At 47.9% G+C, this 20686-nt stretch overlaps 1 protein-coding gene across 2 annotated transcripts; it reads right to left on the reverse strand.

Annotated features, from left to right (window-relative positions):
- Positions 1-1185: 1185 nt before the first annotated feature.
- FAM107A (family with sequence similarity 107 member A) lies at positions 1186-20422 on the reverse strand. 2 transcript variants are annotated; one of them, XM_080926189.1, is made up of 4 exons: positions 20338-20422; positions 5852-6026; positions 4285-4441; positions 1186-3580 (listed from the first exon to the last, which is right to left on the reverse strand). In XM_080926189.1, exons 1-4 carry the CDS (start codon positions 20414-20416, stop codon positions 3473-3475), a joined length of 519 nt encoding a protein of 172 aa, XP_080782315.1. In that variant the 5' UTR covers positions 20417-20422; the 3' UTR covers positions 1186-3472. The 2 variants fall into 2 exon arrangements, with proteins under 2 accessions (XP_080782315.1, XP_080782316.1); XM_080926190.1 differs by lacking the exon at positions 20338-20422 and adding an exon at positions 12457-12515.
- Between the last annotated feature and the right edge of the window lie 264 nt (positions 20423-20686).

The following is a 20686-nucleotide window of genomic DNA, read 5'->3' on the forward strand; positions in this document are numbered from 1 at the left end:
GGAAGCTTGCTTGTGACACAGATCTCTGTACTAAAGGTAGCAAATTCTAGAGATGGCAATAGAAGATATCTAGAAGCCCATGTAAGCAGGTGGAGAAGAAGTTAGTTATTTAGGCTCAGGACAGCCTAGGTGCTGGTGTCCTGGGACAAAGCCACTTGGTGTTGTGTGGAGAAAACACTCCTTCCTATAGAACCTTTATGGCTTGTTGAAGGTAGGAAAAGATGGCTGGATGGCCCTTTCTGAAGCTGTCAGGGAGATCCAACCTTTTGGACATTGTGCCATGATGTTTTTTATCATATGCAGTTTACGATGGAGAAACCATAGCTTAGAAGAAAATAAATCTCACATGGAAAAAATCTCCTGTTTTAAGTAACTTTATGGTTCTGTGCTGGGATGCTTCCACAGTGGTCCTGAGGCTGCGAGCTTGGGCACACACCTTTGACTTATGCCTGCAGGGATTCCTCATGACAGTATGCCATTTTGTACACTTTAAGATGGCCCATTAGTAGGATGTAGATGCCAACAACTTAGCTGGAACATCTTTTTGAAAGAGAGTCTGTGTGTGTGGAGGGGGTGGGGGTGAGGGCTTGAAGAGAATAAGGGTGTGTGTAGAGTGACTCCTGAGAAGAGCCTGTTTGTGGTCAGAAACAGCTATGTAGCAAGTAGGCGATGTGGGTCTTGCCAGGCTGACTGTTACAGTGAAAGGTCAGGGTAAGGAGGGAGCTGGACACATAAAACCTTCCAGATTACTGGAAGGACTCCCCTGTGAGCCAGCAGAAGGCTCTGTGAAGGATGACAAAATCTACTTAACAATGTAACAGAACAGACTGGGCAGCTTCCTTAAGGAGCCACAGGGGCAAAGGCAGCAACAGGGATGAAGCCTTTGCAGTGACCCAGGAAAAGGCAGCATCTTTCCAGGCAACACATGGGAAGCTTCCTGACACCAGGGCACTGGATCAGAGAGGAGTTCCAGTTCGCAGGCTGGAATCAGGCAGCATCAGAAGGTGTGTGGAAGAGAGGGCAGGCCCACCGATTTCTGTTGGAAAATGGCGATTTGATTCTTTAGCCTGCGTACAGGGATTTCTGGATGGGCAGGCAAGTGCCTTTAGTGTCACTTGGGAAATGTAAGGAACAGACTAACAACGGCTTTACCAAACAGGACTTTATTTTTATTTACATGAATTTGGAGATAGAGAACTGTTGGCACTTGCTCGGTCAGAGGATCACAGGGTTTATGGATCTTTTGGTTGTTTCCTCAGGTAAAACATGGTTGCTAATGGTCCAGCCATTACATCCCCAATCAAGAAGGGAGAGGCAAAGTGAGGCTCTCAGAAAAGGCATGGGCTTGGCTTTTCTAGTAGCTCCTGTAGATTTCCACTTCAATTTCATTGACCATACCTGGTCACATGATCACCCAAGCCTGCAGAGGAGGCTAGAAGAATGAGAATCTAGATTTACAGTCAGAAAGGCAGTGAAAGAGACAGAACTGGAACTGACAGATTCACAGAGTACCAAGGTAGCAACTATGGCTCTCCTGGAAGACTTGCCTTGAGGGCTCTTGTGCTTTTGGGGTGTCTCTTCCATGACTTGCCATTTCTCTGGGGACACCTTGGGTGGCCCTACTGTGTCCCAGATGCTCTGCCAGCTCCTCTTTACATGTCAGAACAACACATGGACATAAGGTGACAACCCCCAATCCTCTCTTTATTTAAGAAACACACACCTTCAGCAAAATACTTCACCAGCAGATATTTAAGACAGCTTCACTGCATTTAAGCCAGCATTTCTCAAGCTGTGGGTTGTGATCTTTTCATGGGGGGGGTCACACATCAGATATTTCCATTATTATTTTTAATAGTAGTAAAATTACAGTTATGAAAAATCAATGAAAATAATCTCCAGTTGTGGGGGCCACCATAACATGAGAAACTGTATTAAAGGGTCGCAGCACTAGGAAGGTTGAGAACCACAGATTTAGACCTTTCGAGTTAGAACACACACACACACACACACACACACACACACACACACACACAGAGAGAGAGAGAGAGAGAGAGAGGAGAGAGGGGTCTATTTACATATCTATGCAGGCATCACACATAGGAAGGAGACTGAATCTCCACTGGCTATCAGACCTGCTGCCCATCCCACCACCATTTCCAGGAGGCAGAACCACTGGGGAGTGAGAAACTTTGCTTGTCTGGTAGCTGTTCCCAGCAAAGGGCTTAAAAGCTGAGTCATGGATTTCATTCTTCAGAGGAAGAATTCAGGCCTGGCTTACTCTGTAGATCTTCACAAATGGAATAGGAGTGAAAGATTCAAGTTCTGGGTGTCATGGAAGAAGGGCTTTTGAGGAAGAAGAATGAGTGGGGAAGGCCCTTTGAGGGTCTGAGGTGACAGTACAATATTGACCTAAGAGTTTTCAAACTGCTATATATATTTTTTTTTCCAGAGGAAAACATTGTATAGTTGCTTTTCAAAACGTGGTAGAAAGGTTCTTTCCCCCTTATGTTTGGCTAGAATTATATGATAGTGTGGTTACACCAATAAGAAATGAAAATTGGCAGTTATAATCCCCTGACCAGGCCTACAGTTTGTGTGTGTGTGTGTGTGTGTGTGTGTGTGTGTGTGTGTGTATGTGTGTGTGTGTGTGTGTGTTCTGGGAACAGTATGGATAGTTAATGAAGAACTCTGGGGGGCTTCAGAGGAGGCACTGGGAACCTCCAGGCTAGGGAGCCAAGAGAGTTGGATATTTCTAACATACCACTCTTGGGTGCTTCAGCCAAGCTATGTGTTCACACCCACGTCCTGGATCACCCCTGGGAATGTGTTAGACAGGAAGCTTCCAGGGACTGTTCACGGGACTCTCTGATGTGTATCTACAGTAAACGAGGCAACGTGCTCTTCTCGGTTGGAAGCCAGAGCTCTGAGGTGAGATGTGGTTAGTAATTTAGGGAGGGCAATGAAGAGGAGTTATAAAAGCCAAACTATGAGGCAAGCTGGCAAGGCCTAAAGCTGCTTTGCTTGGGTTCCTTCCCACCTGTAACCTCCCTGGCTACAAACATTCGGCACCTTCTTAGAAATCTGTGATTTCTAAATCAGGTGTCCTTGGTCTCAGGCTGAACCAGACTTGAGCTGTTCCCAGCACTAGAAGCTGAGCTGCTCCAAGAAGTAGGCCTTATTAAGCAACTGAGGCAGACGGAGGGATACCTGGCTCTCTTCCTCACTTCTGCTAGGGAAGTTTCAGTGAGTCAGATCAGTCATGGTACCTCCAGAGGTCTTCCTCTCGGTGGCACAGGAAGGCTAGGTGCTCAGAAAGAAAAGCCCAGAGACTTTGCTGTAGGGTATGCGGGGGTCTCCAGCTTCCCAGGGGTAGCTGGCCTTTCAGGCGTGTCTTGCTGGCATCACTGTGGGCTAGGGTCCTCAGGTTCAGGGCTCGAGGAGGGGTAGGCCAGAGTGAGTGGAGGAAACTCTACAGTGCTCTCTCTTCACTGGTCAGGGTGGTGATTCTGCGTAGGTTTTCCCGGACTTTGATAAACTCAGGGGCGTGGTCCTCTTCTCTCTGTGGTGGGTTTTCCAGCTGGAGCAGAGAAACACAGGGAGTAAATTTGGCAGGGTTGGTTGGGGGCTGGGGTTCCTATTCTCAAAAGCCATGGTGTTAAACCAAAGGGTCCTGTTAGTGGAGAAAGCCTGAAAGTTTGTAAATCCACCCCAAAGTTGGGGTGCGTATCAGGAGACTAGAAACTTAAGGGGTCATAAAGATTAACCTGAACAACAACAAAAATCTACCCTCACTTCAGGAAACATTATCAAAGGAGTGCCTGTGAGGAAATCCGCGTCTCTGAATAAGCGGATAATGTGCAAATGACTTCACATTGCAGCCCGGGGTTTGGAGCCTGGGTCTGCTCCAGCTCTGGAGCCTACGTCTATTCTGGAGACTGCTTTCCTCCCTTAATGTACCTCATCCCTGCCACTCTCTATGTCCCTAGCCAGCTCCTCCCCCCAGCACACAAGAACCCAGAACTCTGTTTACCCACATGGAGACAGTAAGAGCCAGATTCTCCTGGGTTCAAATCATCTCTTCCTCTGGCCCCAGACCCTCCCACCTGTGAAATAGAGATGCCACACACTCATGGCAGGGATGATCAGCAGATCTAACTTCCAGGGTGTAGACCTTACAGGAAAGCAGAGGGTCAGAGAAGCCACTGGACTAGAGTCACACAGCAGGGCAGAGGTAGGTTTTTGACCCCGTGCTGATCTTCCTTCTGGAGGTCTCCTACCCACCTGGTTCAGTCTCTGCTGCCGTCTCAGCAGCTCCTGCTTGAAGGGGCACTGCATCCGCTTGGCCTCCAGCTCCTCTTCCTTCTTTTTGATCAGCTGATTTCTGCGACGGTGTTCCAGGACCCGCTGCAGCTCAGGCTTGCTGTCCATACCCAGGCCCCTGGGGGTGAGGGAACTGTCAGAATTCTTTTACAGCCTGGACCTGACTTTTCCCAGTGACAGCAATCCCAGCATTATCTCTTAGAGTGCTTGGGAAACACCGGAAGGGGGCGCTCTCACTGGCCCACGCTATAGAAAAAGGCAGAGGTCCCCTTCCCAGGACACGGAGGGGCAGCCGCAGGTACAGCAGGAAGGTGAATGGAATTTCAGTCCAGGCTGCAGAGACTAGGTGCCACGTGGTCGCTGGATATTTTACTGGAGCTTCTGATGAATGCTGGCCTTCACTCTCTTAAAATCTCATGGGAGTTAATTTTCTTACAAAGATATATATTTATCCTCATTTTACAAACCAAGCCTTTTAAGTTTAGGAGACAAAAAAACAATGCCTGGTTTTCATGCTCTCTCGATTATCAGTCACATGTAACTTTAAAGTCTTTCTAGCATCCACACTTTCTCATTTGCATATTAATTCCGCTCATTTTGTTTACCCTTTCCTTGTAGACTATGGTACACGGATATATGAATATTTTATACTGTATATGTAATTTTCGATATAACTTATATTGCAAATATTTCAGTTTGAAGCTGTTTATTATCGTGGTGGTATTTTTTGATGGTAAAATGAATGACTGTCTCAAAAAAACCTAAGACCATGATAATGTTATAATATTAATAGAAAGCAAACTCACAAACAGCCCCCATGTGCAAGGGGTATCTCCTGCATGAATTAGAATGGAAATCACAACAAGCTCCAATACAGCGATCAGCCGGCAGAGGGCGCCATGACGGTACCACCAGCTTCCGTCAAACCAGGTGATCAGGATTCTCACAATGGATCCTTAGCCTCTGTCTTCTACACTTGACATCCTGTGATTACTGATCACAGACGTGACATAGCCCAGTTACCCCCTGGCTTTTCTGTTTTACTGCCGTGTTCTCCCCAGATACAGGGGCATGGCTGAGAAAGAGCCATCTCTACCTGGTAGCTTCTCTGTGCTTTCTAGTTTTCTATTCCAACACAACCCATCTCCCACCACCATTGACTCTTTACCCCGCTTTAGGCTTTATAGACAGCATCTCTTCTATGAAGCTATATAGATAGTCCCCCTAGCCCAGTAACCCCTCTGGGGTCCCACATTCATTTAAAGTCTCCAGCAACTTTCATTTCCCCTGGGGAGGGCAGAAACTGGGTCTCTGTCTTGTATCTTAGATGTGGGCATGCGCTGTGCCAATCTATGTGGCATCTAAGCACAAGGAAAGTGGCTAGGGCTTTCAGGTTCACACGGCTTCTTATGGTGACCCTGTTGGGGCTCCAGGCAATGGCTAGGCCAGTCCCCCTAGGAAGCATCCCTTTAAGACCAGCAGGCCGGTGTAGGGTATTGCTGGGTCAGCCATCTGGGTGCCACCCTACCTTCTGTGGTTCATAAGCAGTTCACGGTGCAGCTCCTGATGACTTCGAGAGGCCTTCACAGGGTTCAGTAGCTTCTTGGGTTTGATGAGCTCTGAATTCCACTCTCTGTGCTCTGGCCGGGCCATGAGTCCTTCGATGTCAGCCCGCTCTCTCTGGATCTCTGAGTACATCGAGGCTGTGATGATGGGAAGTAACGTTACACATTAATAATTAATAATGCTACACAGCTTAATGGGGGCTTTCTCACACTGACAGTAGCTTCTGAGCAACTTGGGTAAGCTACCTGGCTATCCTTGTCCTGCTTTCTGCCTCTCTACTGTGGGACGCAGTCATCCCGCCAAGGCAAAAAGCTTGTGATTATTGTAGCCGATGTTCGTCTGGAATGTGGGCTACAGAAGTGAAAGGAGACCAAGGCCCACAGTGTAAGCTGTCTTGGGGCTGAGGAGATGACTGTTCATTCAGGAAAGAGTTTGCAATGTGAACACAGTGACCTGAATTAGATTCCCAGCTGGCAATTCCAGCAGTGTGCGGTAGAGAGTGGGTGCCCCCTGGGAGCTCTACTATGCTAATCAGTGAATTTCATGTCCCGGTGGGAGATCCTGTCTCAAGATGCAAGGCAGACAGTGCTTGAGGAATGTCATCCAAGGATGACCTCTCGCCTTCATTTGTGTACATACACATGTGTTCTTTCACACTCACTCACACACACTCACACACACTCACACACTCACACACACACACTCACACACACACTCACACACACACTCACACACACTCACACTCACACACACACACACTCACACACACTCACACACAGACACACACACACACACTCACACACACACTCACACACACTCACACACACAGTCACACACACACACACTCACACACACACACACACTCACACACACACACTCACACACACACACTCACACACAGACACACACACACACAGACACACACACACACTCACACACAGACACACACACACACTCACACACACACACACTCACACACACAGCAATCAATATGAAACAAGGACTCATTTTGCTCAGGCTTCGGTTGGCCGTCTCCTGCCAGACTTCCGTAAGTGTGTTTCATGTACCTTGGAGGTCCTGCTGGGGTACTGAATTTTCTTTTCTTTTGCAAGCAGCTGTCAATTGGAGCTGGCTTTTTGGCTAGGGACGAGAGCTGTTATCCATTTTCCCTTTCACACCAGGCCGAACAGCATCTGGCTTGCACCTGTGTGTATATGTGCCCGAAACTACTTTTTATTCAGAAATGAGAATTTTAATCATTTCCTTTTTCTGTCTTTCTCATGAGGTGGTTTCTTTTCAGGTTGTACCCAAATGTTTTTGGTTCTTAAGAAAATGATTGTGAGGCACCCTAGTTACTTATTTGCTTTTGGGATAGGTCTCCTGTTGCCTAGGCTGGCCTCAACATTGCGCTGTAGCTAAGGATGACTTTGAACTTATCCACTGGTCCAGGCCTATGCCATTGTGCCTGGTTTTAATCAGTGTTTGGAAGCAGACCCAGGGCTTCGTGTATCCCAGACAAGCACTGTGCTAACTGAGCTACATCCCGGACCTCTAGTAAATGGGAATGCTTGAAAATTACCATCTCCCTTCCAGCCCATCAAGGCAGCATAGTTGATGGGGTCACGCCTTCTGGGAGCCAGTATCTCAGAATGCCTTGATGCAAATTGTATCATTGAGATCCCTGCTAGGTATAGACTGTGGTACTGAGAGCTCTGATCTTTACAGGGATTCTCTGTAGAACTCCCGTGTTCTCAGCGCCTTTCCTGTCCAAGCAGCCAACACAGCACACTTCAGTATCCCCTTGTCTGGCTACTGACTGTGCCCTCACCCTCTTTGGGCCCCAAGCCTCCCCGTGTGGAGCACTTCTCATCAGCCACATCGTCTTTAGAAGAACTCATGGTATATGGCTAACATGCTAAGACAGCAAACAGAAACAAGTTACATAACTTTTGGAGAGTTATGTAAAAAATAATATTAAAATATGGTATTATGCTTATTTAATAATACCTTTAAAAGACATACCAGCAAAACAACAGGAGAAAGATTCAGTAGTATGGCCAGAACAAATGCACAGGATTAAGAGCCACTACACAATGGGCGTGGCCACTGAGGAAGTGCATAATAATAATGTGCATCATGCGTAATGTGTTCTGCACATGTGTATATTTCTGTCAGTTGTCGGGTAGTGTGGTAGCACTAGGTACACAGAGGAGAGGTGGGGAGGTGGGAGCCCTGCTCTAAAGATTACAAACGGCTAGGACAGACCTGTGCCTGTGCTGGGAAGGCCTCTCTGAGGAGTGGGGCCCAGGCTGCTCTAGGCCTGGGGAACAGCTTTCTGACTCCCGCACCTTGAACAAGTTGGGTCTGTTCTGGGAACACAAAGGCATACTGTGCCCAGGGCAAGCTCTGGTAGTGGAGTGTTCGAAGTGAGGGTGGACAGTTGGCTTCAGGTCCAGGAAAGGGCAAGGCAGATTTGATTTCTAAAAGGTCATGCCGGCTGTCATGTAGGGAAATGGTCAGCAGATCTTAGGAATTTTTATTTCTTTCACTTCCAGCACGCTGCTTCTGTTTGCCTCTTAGTCTCCTGTTACATTCCAGAGGAACCTCAGATCGGCCTGGCTGACCTCCTTCACCCCCAAGCCACCCCCTCAGGAAGTTGTGATTTCCAGGGTGACTCTTGTCTGGTTTAAACCTTCTGTTGTCACTGTCTTGAAATATCTCATACATGTTGGAGAGGAGAATCCCCTCCCCCATTTTGTCCTGGGCCCTGTGCATGGGATTACGGTCCATCAGTGACCAATCCTGGCTTAAAGGTCTCTCTGGGCCCTTCACTCTTAAAATTAAATCTGTGATGTATGACGAGGCAGGAGTCTCCGAGAGGGCAGCTGGAACTGGGGAAGCTGCTGCCTTTGCCTCTCTGAGTGCTGAACTCCAGTGTGTGTGTGTGTGTGTGTGTGTGTGTGTGTGTGATGTAGAATGAGAGGAAAAGTGCTCATGGGAATCCTTAGGGTTTAACAACGGCAGTGTGAGCTTTCTAGCCTTTTAATATGATAGATGAAGCTTCTGTGTGAATGACTCTTAAGTAGGTCTTGTCTTGAAGATTATGTTTAAGGGAGGATTTGGAACTGGGTGGTCACAAGCTACCATACTGCAGGTGGCAGTCCAGGTTGCATGTAGGAACCCTCTAATTTTGGCATCTGAGTAGGCACTGCATAACTTAAAAGCAGAAAAAACATCTGGGTTATCCTGGAAGTCAGGTGGGGCTCCTGAGGTAGAAATCTGGGGTTACTTCAAAAGCTGCTGGGCTTCTGAGCAACCTAACACCATTCAGGTGACACCATTCAGGTGACACCATTCAGGTGTGGTCATGATGATGCAAAGGAGAGAGCAGCAGAGGGGCAGCAGAAAGAAAAGAAGCTGGCACGGGAGAGGAGGGGCTGGGAAAGGAGGAATCATGAACCACGTGGCTTATGGCTTTAAGGGAGATGTGGAAGCATTTGACAGTCACATCTGGATTTGTATTTTCACTGTCCTCACACCACTGAAGGTTTCTGTACAGGAGTTGGATGATGCTTGAAAGGCTCTTGACAAATCCTAGCTCTAAGTTGAGGGTTTCGTGCTAGTTCCACAGACAGCAATGCAGACTGTGAGTTTCACTCTCAGGCCTCAACTCCTGTAGAATAAACTATGAATAATGGCCTAGATCTGCAGTGTGGTCACCTCATTAGCTGCTGTTGCTGTTAATTCATCCTGATCCTAGTCTCTTATTTTCATTAAAAAAGGAGAATTAGTTAAGTCATTAGATATCAACCTTGACTACATGCTGGGATCTTTGGGGGGGGGGTCCCTCCAATCCTACCTTAAGAATTCCAATTCAATTGGCTTAAGGGTGCAGTCTTCTAGAAGTTTGAAAACTCCTGGGTGATTCAATAGTTAGCTGTCTTTGTAAAGCAGGAAGACAGAGAGAAAAAAGGAGGGGGCAGGCTTCTGTCTGTGGCTGGCCAGTCTCCGGTAGCAGGTCTGGCTGAGGGCATACGCAGGTCTTTAACCCAGACATCCTCCTCTGGAGACCACAGTGCTTGAAGAGCAGAAGGTGTTGGCTAAGCGAGTGGCCTGTATGTTTATCTATATGTACATCTAAGAGAGTGGAACGACCACAGAGCACAGAAGAGAGGCTGGGGCCTCTCATCCTCCACAGGTTCTGCTGCTGACCCAAAGGTCCCAAGGCTCCTTCCTAAAGACAGTCTGGTTCTGGGTGTGCACAGCCTGGTCGGAACAGTAGTTTTGATATCAATCAGTGGTCTTCCTGAGCAGTGAGGAGAGAGCCAGAGGAGAATGATACTCTTGCTGCAGGGTCAAGTTTATACTGACTACAGCTGTGGGTACCTGGTTACTGCCCATGGTCCTTTCACTCCTCTCCCCCATTTAGGCAGGATTTCACATATCTCCAAGTTGGTTTCAAACTTGCTACATAGCCAAGGGTGACCTTGAACTCTTGATTGCCCTGCTTCTACCTCCCAAGGGTTAGCATTATAGGTATAGCCACCATGTCCCATTCATGAGGTGTCAGTGATCAATCTCAGGGCTTCGTGCATGCTAGGTAGGTTCTTGACCAACTGGGATGAATCCTTAGCTTTGGCTGTGGTCTTCTTTTTCTTTCTGACTGCATTCTCTCTATCTTCAATGTTGCTATTGTGTTTCTGACATTATCAGTTACAACAAAGGGCACTGGGGTCAGTAAAGTGTTTAGTGGATAAAGCAAAAGAGACAAATGTAACACATAATATTAGCTTCTGTGACCTCAGGCAAACAGCGCATGCTCTCTCAGCCTCTGACCAGTGGAGGTCATGGCAAACCTCCAGCACCATGAGGTCATTAGAATGTTAGAATGTGAGATGAGGTGGTGTGTACACTATACTTTGTACACTACCTGGATGGATGAGCCCCACATAGACAAACTGGAAGCCTCTTGCCCTGCACGTTTTGGAGTGAGCATGGAACTTGGTCTAAATCTCATGATTATTTCGAAGGCAACTCATTTTATAGTTGAAGAAAGCAGGGCTTATTAAGCTAAGGCACACACTGAGTAAAGCCAGAATTGTTGGACTCCAAACCTAGTACTCTTTCTACCACAAAACTGTCTCCCAGAAATGGCATGTTTTCGACTCAACAGAACCAATTTACAGTCCCTTGCTTTCTCTGTACACTCAGGAAACCCCGTGGAAGAGGCAGTTGATCCCCTTCGCTGGCTGAGAACATGAAGGCCAGAGAATCAGCCAGTGGGAAATGCAAACACGGCTCTGCTGCTTGAAGCAGCCGTCCCTGTCAGCCCCCTGTTCCTCCAAACCCTTCCGGATCAGCATCAGCAGGCCCAGAAGGGAGGCTTTGAGAAGCACTGGCAAGAGAAGGAGAGACATTCAGAAAACTGACAAGCTGGCGGCCACATGTCCTGCTTTCCCTCCCTCCCTGTGGGAGGTGTGCATTCGTAGCTCACTGGCCAGTAACCTAAGAACATATTTGGTAACATCTCTAGGTCTCCCTGCACACTCAGGCCAACCTTCTTCTTTGACTTGGAGCTACCTGTCCTTTTGGGCAAGAGGGCTCCAGACTACTCCAGACTAGCTTTCTCAACTCTTTGCCTTGGTCCCCTGGAACTGCTTAGCAGAGAGAAGAAAGGTTGGGTTTGAAGGGTGAGGCATAGAGGGTCCTTAGCAAGGCTGGGATTATACCATGCTGTTGAGCAGGAACCAGCATGGGCAGACCTCCCACACTGTCAGCTGGCTCCAGGAAAACCACAGCAGGGGTTATCACACTTCACAACAAAAAAGCCACCAGGATCCAAGCTGCCTAGAAACCTATGTGTGGGGACTGTCTCAAATCAGAGACCACCCCACTTAAAGCAGCTTCCTACTGGTAGGCAATCTCCTAATGGCTCATTTCTCTAGTCCCAGACTGGCCATGGGTCACATGGTAAAACCAAACCCATCGGCAAGGTGTGGATCACCCATAGCCTGAGCTCCTAGGACAGGCTGGGCACTATTTTATGCATCTAGGCTCCGGCTCACAAAACCCTTGATAAGTTGAGAAGTTGGGCAACCCCTTCTTAGAAACAGACCTCAGAGAGGTCATATAATTTCTCCAGATCACATAGACGATGTATGAGGGAGCCAGAACCTGAGCTGAGCTTTGGTGCTCAAACCCAAGTTCTGTGCTTTTCTCATTGCGTACAGAACCTGGACCATCTGTTCACTATTAAGTTAACTCTCCTTGCTGACCCTACATACCCCTACTGTGTGATAATGGATTTAAGAGCAGCTGTAGCAGATGTTACATTCCTCTCAGTACTGAGAAGCAAAAGGTCAACCAGACTGCAGAGCTGTAACTGAGAGCCCACATAACCCCGATCTCCCAGCCCCACTTCACACCCCTGCATCTTTTCACCCCAGTGAGGTTCCAGTGCCTAAATTTTGAAGGGTTCAGTTGCTCTTAGGTCATTCTCTTTCCCTCCACCTTCTTCTGGAACACACTCAGCCTAGCAGTATGTGAAGCAGAATAGATCAGTCTTACTTCTCCACAGGTCCTGGGCTGTGAGCTCCTCTGCAGTGCCTGGGCTGCTAGCTCCTCTGCAGGTTTCAGACTTTGGGAATGCTAAACCGGTTCCAGAAGGCTGAGGCTGCCGCCCCCAAAGGGCGGGCCTTAAAGCCCCAAGCTGGGAGGCAGTTTTGCATTCCCATTCATTCAGATATCAATAAAAAATAACGGTTGCTATAGAAACCGTTATTTTACTTGGTGAGTGGCCATGTCCGAGACTCAGAACACCATGTTCAAGCCACCCTGATTGAGAGGCACAAATAAATACCTGTTTTGTCAGATTGATGAGGAATATGAATCATGCCAAGCTTTGTTCTAAATAAGGCGGCTCCTGGCTTCTGTGGAGGAATTTCCCTTGTTTGTATGGGAGGGGATTCCAGCACTTCCCCAAAGGAGGGGAGGGGAGCCATGCTTCCTGCTGCAGCACAGGACTCTTTAGAGACTTGCTCTTGGATACTAGCAGGGAGAGTCAGCTCTGGCCATCCTCCAGGCATAGGTGTAAGACACACTGTGAGATGAAGTGGTCATCTACAAATGTGTTGGGCATGGGGACACGCAGAGCAGTGGTGACATACACTTTAATTCCAGCATTTGGAAGGCAAGAGCATGTGGGTCGCTGTGTTTAAGGCCGGCCTGGTCTACACAGAGAAACCCAGTCTCAGACAGACAGACAAACGTCACATAGCTAACTTCGTACATGGAACTTTACAGAAGAACCAGCAGAACATAGCCCAGGGAAAGGGTAGCGGATGGAGTTTGCACTCAGCCTGCCCTACTCGGTTCCTAGTCCTGTCTGCACTTTGGCTCTCCTGTCTGTTACCTGAGGGTGGCCTCAATGAGATGGTGTTCACTAATGCAGCCTGCAGAGACCTGTCATGTGCTAAAGGCAGGGCCCCAACATGCATGCTTGTGTCTGGCCACAATGTTATTTGCACAATGTGTGCCAATAAAAGCTAAGGACGTGCACAGAACCCCAAAGTCAATCTAGGTGCTTGTATATCAAAGGCCTTTTTTGCTCCTTTGAATTAGCTTTCACTTGAGCATTGGGCCTATTCTGTTTTTTGGCATTATGCTTTATCCCCCAATTGAGGAAACCAGCACGTGCCAGTGAGACTAGGCCTGCATCCCCAGCACGTGCCAGTGAGACTAGGCCTGCACCCCCAGCACGTGCCAGTGAGACTAGGCCTGCACCCCAGTTTACTTTCTCATGGCACTTTGGTTGGCCGAGAGCAGTGAGGTCCAGGTCACACATCACAGTTTTGGGTTCTTTTTGGCAATAGAATCTGTTCATTTAGTCAACATGTACTGTGTGTGTGTGTGTGTGTGTGTGTGTGTGTGTGTGTATGTGTGACTGTAGAAAGACTGAGTGAGGGAAGGGCAGTGACTGGAAGCTTGGGCAGGGTGGGCACAGCTGTTGCTTATGTGGGACAGAGTTTTAGGGTGAGCACAGCTAGTGCCAAGGGTCTGGAGTGGAAATGAACTGGGAATGGTAGGGGGGGCAGTATAGCTGCAGGGGGGAAGGAAGGAGATGGTGGAAGGGCCTGGAAAATGGAGATGTGGAGGGTATTTGGAGTGGACCACTCTGAAGCCACAGAAACTTAAGAGTCTCACATTCCTGGCCATGAGACAATGTTCTAGGAACAATGTGTAGTGCTCTGTGTCTATTGCTTCCAAGTCTGACTTTCTGGACATTCCTGGGATGGTGGCCTCCTCCAGCTTCCCACCCTGGCTGCTCCATTTTACTCTACTCTTCCAGCCAAATAGAATGAAAAAGTCCTGTAAGGGCTGGAGGTTTATCTCAGCTGTGGAATGCTTGCCTGGCATACAGGAAGCCTTGGGGGTGGTATATCTCCAGCACTGCATAAACTGGGTATGAGGGTTTATGCCTTTAATCCCAGACGATTCAAGACCATCCTTAGCTCCATAGCCAGTTCAAGGCCAGCCTGGGCCACATGGAATCTCATTTAAAAATCAAAACGAAGGACTTGTCAAACCACTATTGCTATGCCTGCTTCCTTTATCTTAATTGTACAAAAAAGAAATTGGGCATGTCTTAGGGGGTTTTGGTGGCCCATCAGAACTGACCTGGGTGCCTTCTGGTGGCTGAGGATATGAAACACAGGAACTCAACAGCTTCCATTCATGAAGCCACAACCCAGACTGTTCTGGAGGAAGTGGCTCTGAGAGCCCCCTGTTCTAGAAACTCCTGGTAGCAGGTTCAGGACAACAGATGGCTAAGGATAGTTAGACAAGAAACCTCAAGGCAAGATGTCATTTTCTCTGTGCAGGCTTACCCACTAGCTGGCAGCTTAACATCAGGGGCCTTACCTTATTCTTATTCTGACTTCTGTCCCAGTCTTTGCTATGGATTGGGCATGAGGTATTCCTCACAAAGGCTTAGTCTCCAGATGTGCTATTGACTACTAGTCGTGATGGCCTAATCTTCAGCAATAGATCAATGTACTAATGGGGTCACAGTTGAATGGGCTATCAGAAGGAAGGAAGTATGTCTCTGGGAAGGGGTAACTTTGGGTACATTTTATCCCTCTCCCACACCCTTGGATTCCATGCGGTAAGCATTTCTACCGTGTTTCTGTCTTGTCATAGTCTTAGAAGCAATGGGAGCAGTTCTCAGAAACTACAGCTGATCCGAAGGCATTCAAAGTATTGACACCAAGAGCTTGCTTGTGGTTCTACCTGTCCTGTGTGAACACTCAGGACACTGCACAGATGTCATCGTTATTCAAACCACAACTGTCCACAGGAGAGATTGCAGCACCTTACGTGGGGTGTAGCCAACCAGCATGTTAAACTGTAAAAGCTGTCCTCTACATGGTAGGAAAACAGGTCGTATCTCCTCCCCTTTTAAATGCTTTGTAGATTGTTCTGAAGCTGTTCGAATTTTAATGTTAATTCCACTCCCCAAGATAGGCTGCCCAGTCACTGAGGTGACTTCATCTGAACCTGCCCATTTTAGTTAGAAAAATAAAGGAGAGCCAGTGACTGAGTGGGGTAAGGGAGGTGGAGAGAGGGGTCAGAGGAGGAGGAAGATGATGAGGAGGAGGAGACAAACTCCAAGATGAAGATTCATAAGGGTGAATTACACCCAGGTGGCTTCAGTGGCATTAAACAGCTGTGAACATTAAGGATTTTACAGGTCTAATATCTCATACAGAAGGGCAGTTTGTATCTTTGTCTATTTGATGTAATCTTGTTGTGTAGAGGGTTTGTGGGTTGAGAATTGAATATATGAACTTGTATGAAAGGCTATTGGGCTGTAGAGTTGTGTTTGTGTTGAGTTTTGAGGTAATGAAACACCCCGGGACAGAGGCAGTCACAGGCAGAGTAAAACTGCCAAGGGAAGGGAGTTGCACGGACAAAGTTAGATCATGGGGGCGGCTCCGTACTAAAGGGCTGATAAAGGGATAAGTTATTTTATTCTTCATTTTTTTGCTGCAACAATGCATACATAGAGAACCCGTTTCCGTGTAAAGGAATCTGTCAGCAGCGGTCAGTCCTAGGAGAATAATCTCAATTGCCATAGTAGGTTTCACTAGAGTATGAAGAACAGAAGAATGGGCTGATGTTTGTAGGTGACTATCAGAACTTTGGATGGGTGCCCAGACAGGAGCATGTGTCTATGTGTCTGCCTGTCTGACTGTTGTTCTGTCTTTGTTTCTGAGACTCAAAAGCAGGACCGTGGGCATGCTACAGAGGTGATTTTCCACTGAGGCTCTCCCTAGCCCAAGAATAGGGATTTTGTATTCTCCTCTCGGGAATCCTTAATATTTACATTTGAGAACTACTCTCTGATACAATAAAATGATAAGCCCTTGTTCTTTCGTTATTATTCTGTAGTGTTTGTGGTTTAATAACAAACTCATCTGTACGTTGCTTTCTGTTACCATAGAAAAGCAGGAAGCATTCAAAGCATGCAGAACCTCTCCCAAGCACTGTCAGTTTGAAAGCACACTGTGTGTGGTACCTATGTTCACTTGTGATGTGACAGAACAGGGACGCTTGAGCAAATGAACCTGTCAGGAGAGTGACCCGGAAATCTTCCGGGTTCAAGATGGAGCCACTGCCTCTCTGCCTCCTGTTCTTTTCTCTTTAGAAGTTGATGTTGGGCTGGGGAGACTGAAGGAGACTGCACTCCTCCCTGTCACACTACCCTGGCTCCTGGAAATATGAGAGGAAGGGGTCCTAAAGACCAGAGAAGGCACAGTTGAATGTGGGGCATTTTCTGCTGAAGTGCCGGGAAATCCTTCCAAACAGCTTTCCTTTCTTCTCAGTTCAGTTTACTTCAGGTCAGCAGCATCAAAAGCAATTCAGATGGGCCTGCAAACATCAGAGAAGTTTCCACAGCAACTCAAAACTTCTTCCTTGACCCTGTGTTTTGGAGTCTCAATCACCAAAGAAGCCCACAAAACAGTCCTCAGATCAAAGTGGCTGCCTCTCTGGCCACTCTGGACATATTCCACTGAAAGGACCTTGGGGCAGGGGAAGGCGCTCAGAGAGCTTGCCATGGGGCCCACAGAGAGATGGTAATTGGTGAAGAGTTGCCTTTCCAAGTTTGAACTGGGGAAAATTTACCCCAGGGGGTGGGAGGAAGGGATTTCAAGCATGAACACAGGAAGTGGAGCAGGGCAGCTAGAACCAAGAGTCCCCCCCCCGCCCCCCCCGAAAGCTGGCTCTGAACCCTGGCGTAGTGAATCTGGTCTCTAAGAATGATCTTAGCCTTATTTTAGTTTTCTTGCTGCTAGACAAACCAGGATATAGTCTCATGATCTCTCTCTCTCTCTCTCTCTCTCTCTCTCTCTCTCTCTCTCTCTCTCTGCTTATGGGCATGATGAGAGAGGGTCATAGTAAGCCTATAGTTTCAGAATGCCCATGGTTGCAGCCCTGGTTGGTAGAAAGCAGCTCTCCTAGAAAAATTTGAATTGCAGAGAAGCAATGGAGTCGTTCAGTACAATTAAACCCACTTTATGTTATGAACTATTTACAATAAAGTCTTCCTTTTCATTTATATAGGTTCAAATTGCACCAGGATCCAGATTTCTTGTGTGGATTTTTTTCTTTTTTTGGTTATTTTTATTTTATTTTTTGTTATTTTTAATGTAGTTCTTCTTGGTAGTAGTAGTGGATTGGAGGTTTTCCGCCCCCTGGTGGCTAACGAAGAATACAACCACCTAGGGAAGTACACTGTTATTCACACTGCAAGAGAGAAAGAAGTCTTCCTTTCTCGGGTGGACATAACACATGCCAGGGAGACATTTATGAAGGGACAATAAATAGCTTTTCAGGTATGACTGAGCATAAGTTATATCACAGACTGAGTTCCTCCAGTCAGGGTGCTAGGAGTATCTGCTGTCCCCCTAGACACCAACCCTGGATCTACTGGACAGTTAGGTGACTTTCAACTTGCCCTCCTCATCTCTAAAATGGGGCAATTGTTCTGATGAACAGAGGGCATAGGGTATGGAACCCTCGGGCCCAGAGGCTGCCATCTGTCTAAGTGGCAGCTATTATCTCAACACTGCAAGTAACAGCATCAGCGTTTCCACTCAAATGAAAAAGATTGGAAATTCATTCTGAAGGAAATAAGCAGCTCAACTATTCATGGGAGAAGCGAGAAAGCAGCGTCCTCAAGTGTGACTCGCAGCCTGTTGTAGCTAGGAGGACTATGGGGTAAGCTTTTGATTTTCAAGTTCTCCAAATAGCTGTGGATGTGTGTCTGGCAGTTATGGTTGTCTCGTTGAAGTCAGGGTCTTGCTAAGTCCCATGGGCTGGCCTGCAAGTCACTGGGTAGCCTAGGTTGGCCTTGGGCTTGCGCTGATCCTCCCGAGTGGCCCTATTTTCCTCGTGTTTTTCTAGTAGTGGACTTGGGTGAGACTCAAGGCTGCTATCCAAGGATGTGGTTGCTTGTTCCCATTGCATACTATACTCTCCTGGGGACATCAAAAGGGCTCCTCACTTCGGGTTTTGTTTTTGTTTTTTTCTTTCTGTTTTTTCCTTGTGCTGGACAGTAGGGGGGGGGTGATTCCTGAGTTCATAGCTGTGGATTTGAATCTCCGCATCACCCCCTAACTGTCTGCGTTGTCTTAGACAGATCATGCTACCATCTGAGTTCCAGTTTCCTCATTTTCCAACAGGAGTGGGTACTGCTTACATCCCCAGGAGGAGGGCAAGCCTGCTCCACCTATCAACACCTCCTGCGCCTCCATAAGACAGTGCTCAGACAGTGCTCAGTAGAGGCCAGTAATCATCAGACGGACGAGTACAGGAGCGAACTGTGTTGGCCAGATGACAGGGACAGAGCCTTATGAAGACAATGACAGTAACAGATGACCAAACCCACTGCCATTATTTCTGTCCTAGGGACATAGGCTAACTTTGGAGAAGTAGCCCTGAGCTTCAGAGTATTTTGTCCCTCTGAGATGGGTGGAAAGGTTGTTTAGCAGACTCTGGGAGCTGTTTCAGCTCTCTGGGGCTATCTACCTACTAAAAGGAGAGGATAGTGATGGCCCTGGAAGAACTGTGAACTAGACAATGCGAACGCTCCATCTGTAAGCACCTAATCCTTACGGAGGTCCCTGTCTCTTTGTGGGGTGCAGGGGGAGGACGAGTGGGGGGAGACCTGCCTGCGACCCCTGCAGCTCTGATTTGTCTGCTGTAAACTGAGAAAGGCACTTCCCAAGGACAGTTCCAGCTAGAGAAAACACAAGGCCTTCCTATTAGAGATCCTGCAGCCAGCTTTTACGGGACGGATACCTCGGTATTTTGAGATTTGAAATCTGATTCCTTGATTAGGGGTTGCTGGCTCCATGCGGGTTGGGTTAGACCCGCCCCTCAAGAAGGCGCTGTTGGTTCTGAAACCTTGGCCAGGTATTGTCTGGGGGGATTAAGGCAATCCTTGTTCAAACCTCTAACTAATTTGGTGGGCGGGGTTTTTCTCTCGCTGCAGGGGCGGGACACCGTACCCTGAGCACTAGGCACCCTGGGGACACATGCAGCGCCACCACAGCAAAATGCATCACCGACCCAGACGCCTTAGCATTTCTGGCTTCATAGTCTGCGGACTGACCACTAGCTGACACGAGCCGAATCCCCTTGGAATCACTGCTCCAGGAGGGCAGTTTTCACCATCCCCAAACCCCAGCCAGTAGGAGTTTAGTTCTTGAAGGAAAGAAACATCCTAAGCCCTCATCTAAGGCATTTTCTCCTATTCTATATTTCGGTATCTTTCCAAATTATTTTATGTTCACCATATATTCATTTATTTTATTATTTGAATAAAGGACTTTTGAAGTGACCCTAGTAGAAAAGACAATGTTTATCTGCAAATAAGCAAACAAAAAGTTAGAGACGAACACCTGCTATCAACAAAATTCAAAAGCCCGCCGTATGTCTCCTTCCCAATTGCTGCACATCCACAGTAAGCAAACGCTTTCTAAGCTGCCTGGAGCACGCGGTTCCTTCATCATGTGCAACTATCCATTGGACAACCAGGGCGCCCTGGTCGGTGGTGGGCAAGACTCATCACAGATTTCCTTCTCCATCCCCACCGTCACTGCCTGCTGAAAGCTCTTGGACTGGGGACCCTGCTAGGCATCGGCCTTGGCAGGGACCTGCGAGATCTCTGCAGGCAGGACACGTAGTGTTAGCAGAAGTTTGCATTTGTCCACACTCAGAAAGAGGGCATGGATGGAAGAGGAGAGAAAAAGAAGGAACGGACGGACAAGAGCAAGAAGTGACGAAGAAATGTCGAAGCTTTGAGAGAAGATGGGAAGGAAGAAACCTGACGCCAAGAAAGGAAAGACCTTCTGTCTGCAGAGTGGTGCTGAAGTTCCCACTTACCTGACCTGAGCAGCATTGCTCGGTATAGCCCGGTGGCCTCTGCGGGCGCGTTGGCCCACTTGCTCAGCTTCTGCGCCATGCCCTGCGCTGTGTATCCCCACTGCGGAGCCTGGACTGAGGGCTTGTGCAGCGTCTCAGTCGGATCAAAGTGACGCGCCAGGCTGCTCCACCCGCCGGAGATCTGGTTACTGTGGGCTGTGTGTGAGACCCAGCCTGCTTCCCAGATCTGCGTGGGGTGTGCGGTGGTGTGGGAGGGCCAAGGGGCACAGGCAGTGTCTGTGCCCGGGGAAGCGGGCGGACACTCTAGCAGCATCACACAGAGTGCTGTCCGCATTGGCTTCTGCCCACC

This window comes from Micromys minutus, assembly GCF_963924665.1.
Source record: "Micromys minutus genome assembly, chromosome: 12".
In the NCBI taxonomy this organism is placed as follows: Eukaryota; Metazoa; Chordata; class Mammalia; order Rodentia; family Muridae; genus Micromys; species Micromys minutus.

What these genes read in the sequence shown, in the direction of transcription:
- FAM107A (XM_080926189.1), bottom strand. Translation starts at nt 20,416, where the DNA reads ATGGCGCAGAAGCTGAGCAAGTGGGCCAACGCGCCCGCAGAGGCCACC. An exon ending in AGCAATGCTGCTCAGGTCAG is followed by an intron (nt 6,027 to 20,337) that starts GTAAGTGGGAAC and finishes CCATCATCACAG; the next exon opens with CCTCGATGTACTCAGAGATC. An exon ending in GGCAGCAGAGACTGAACCAG is followed by an intron (nt 3,581 to 4,284) that starts GTGGGTAGGAGA and finishes TCTCTGCTCCAG; the next exon opens with CTGGAAAACCCACCACAGAG.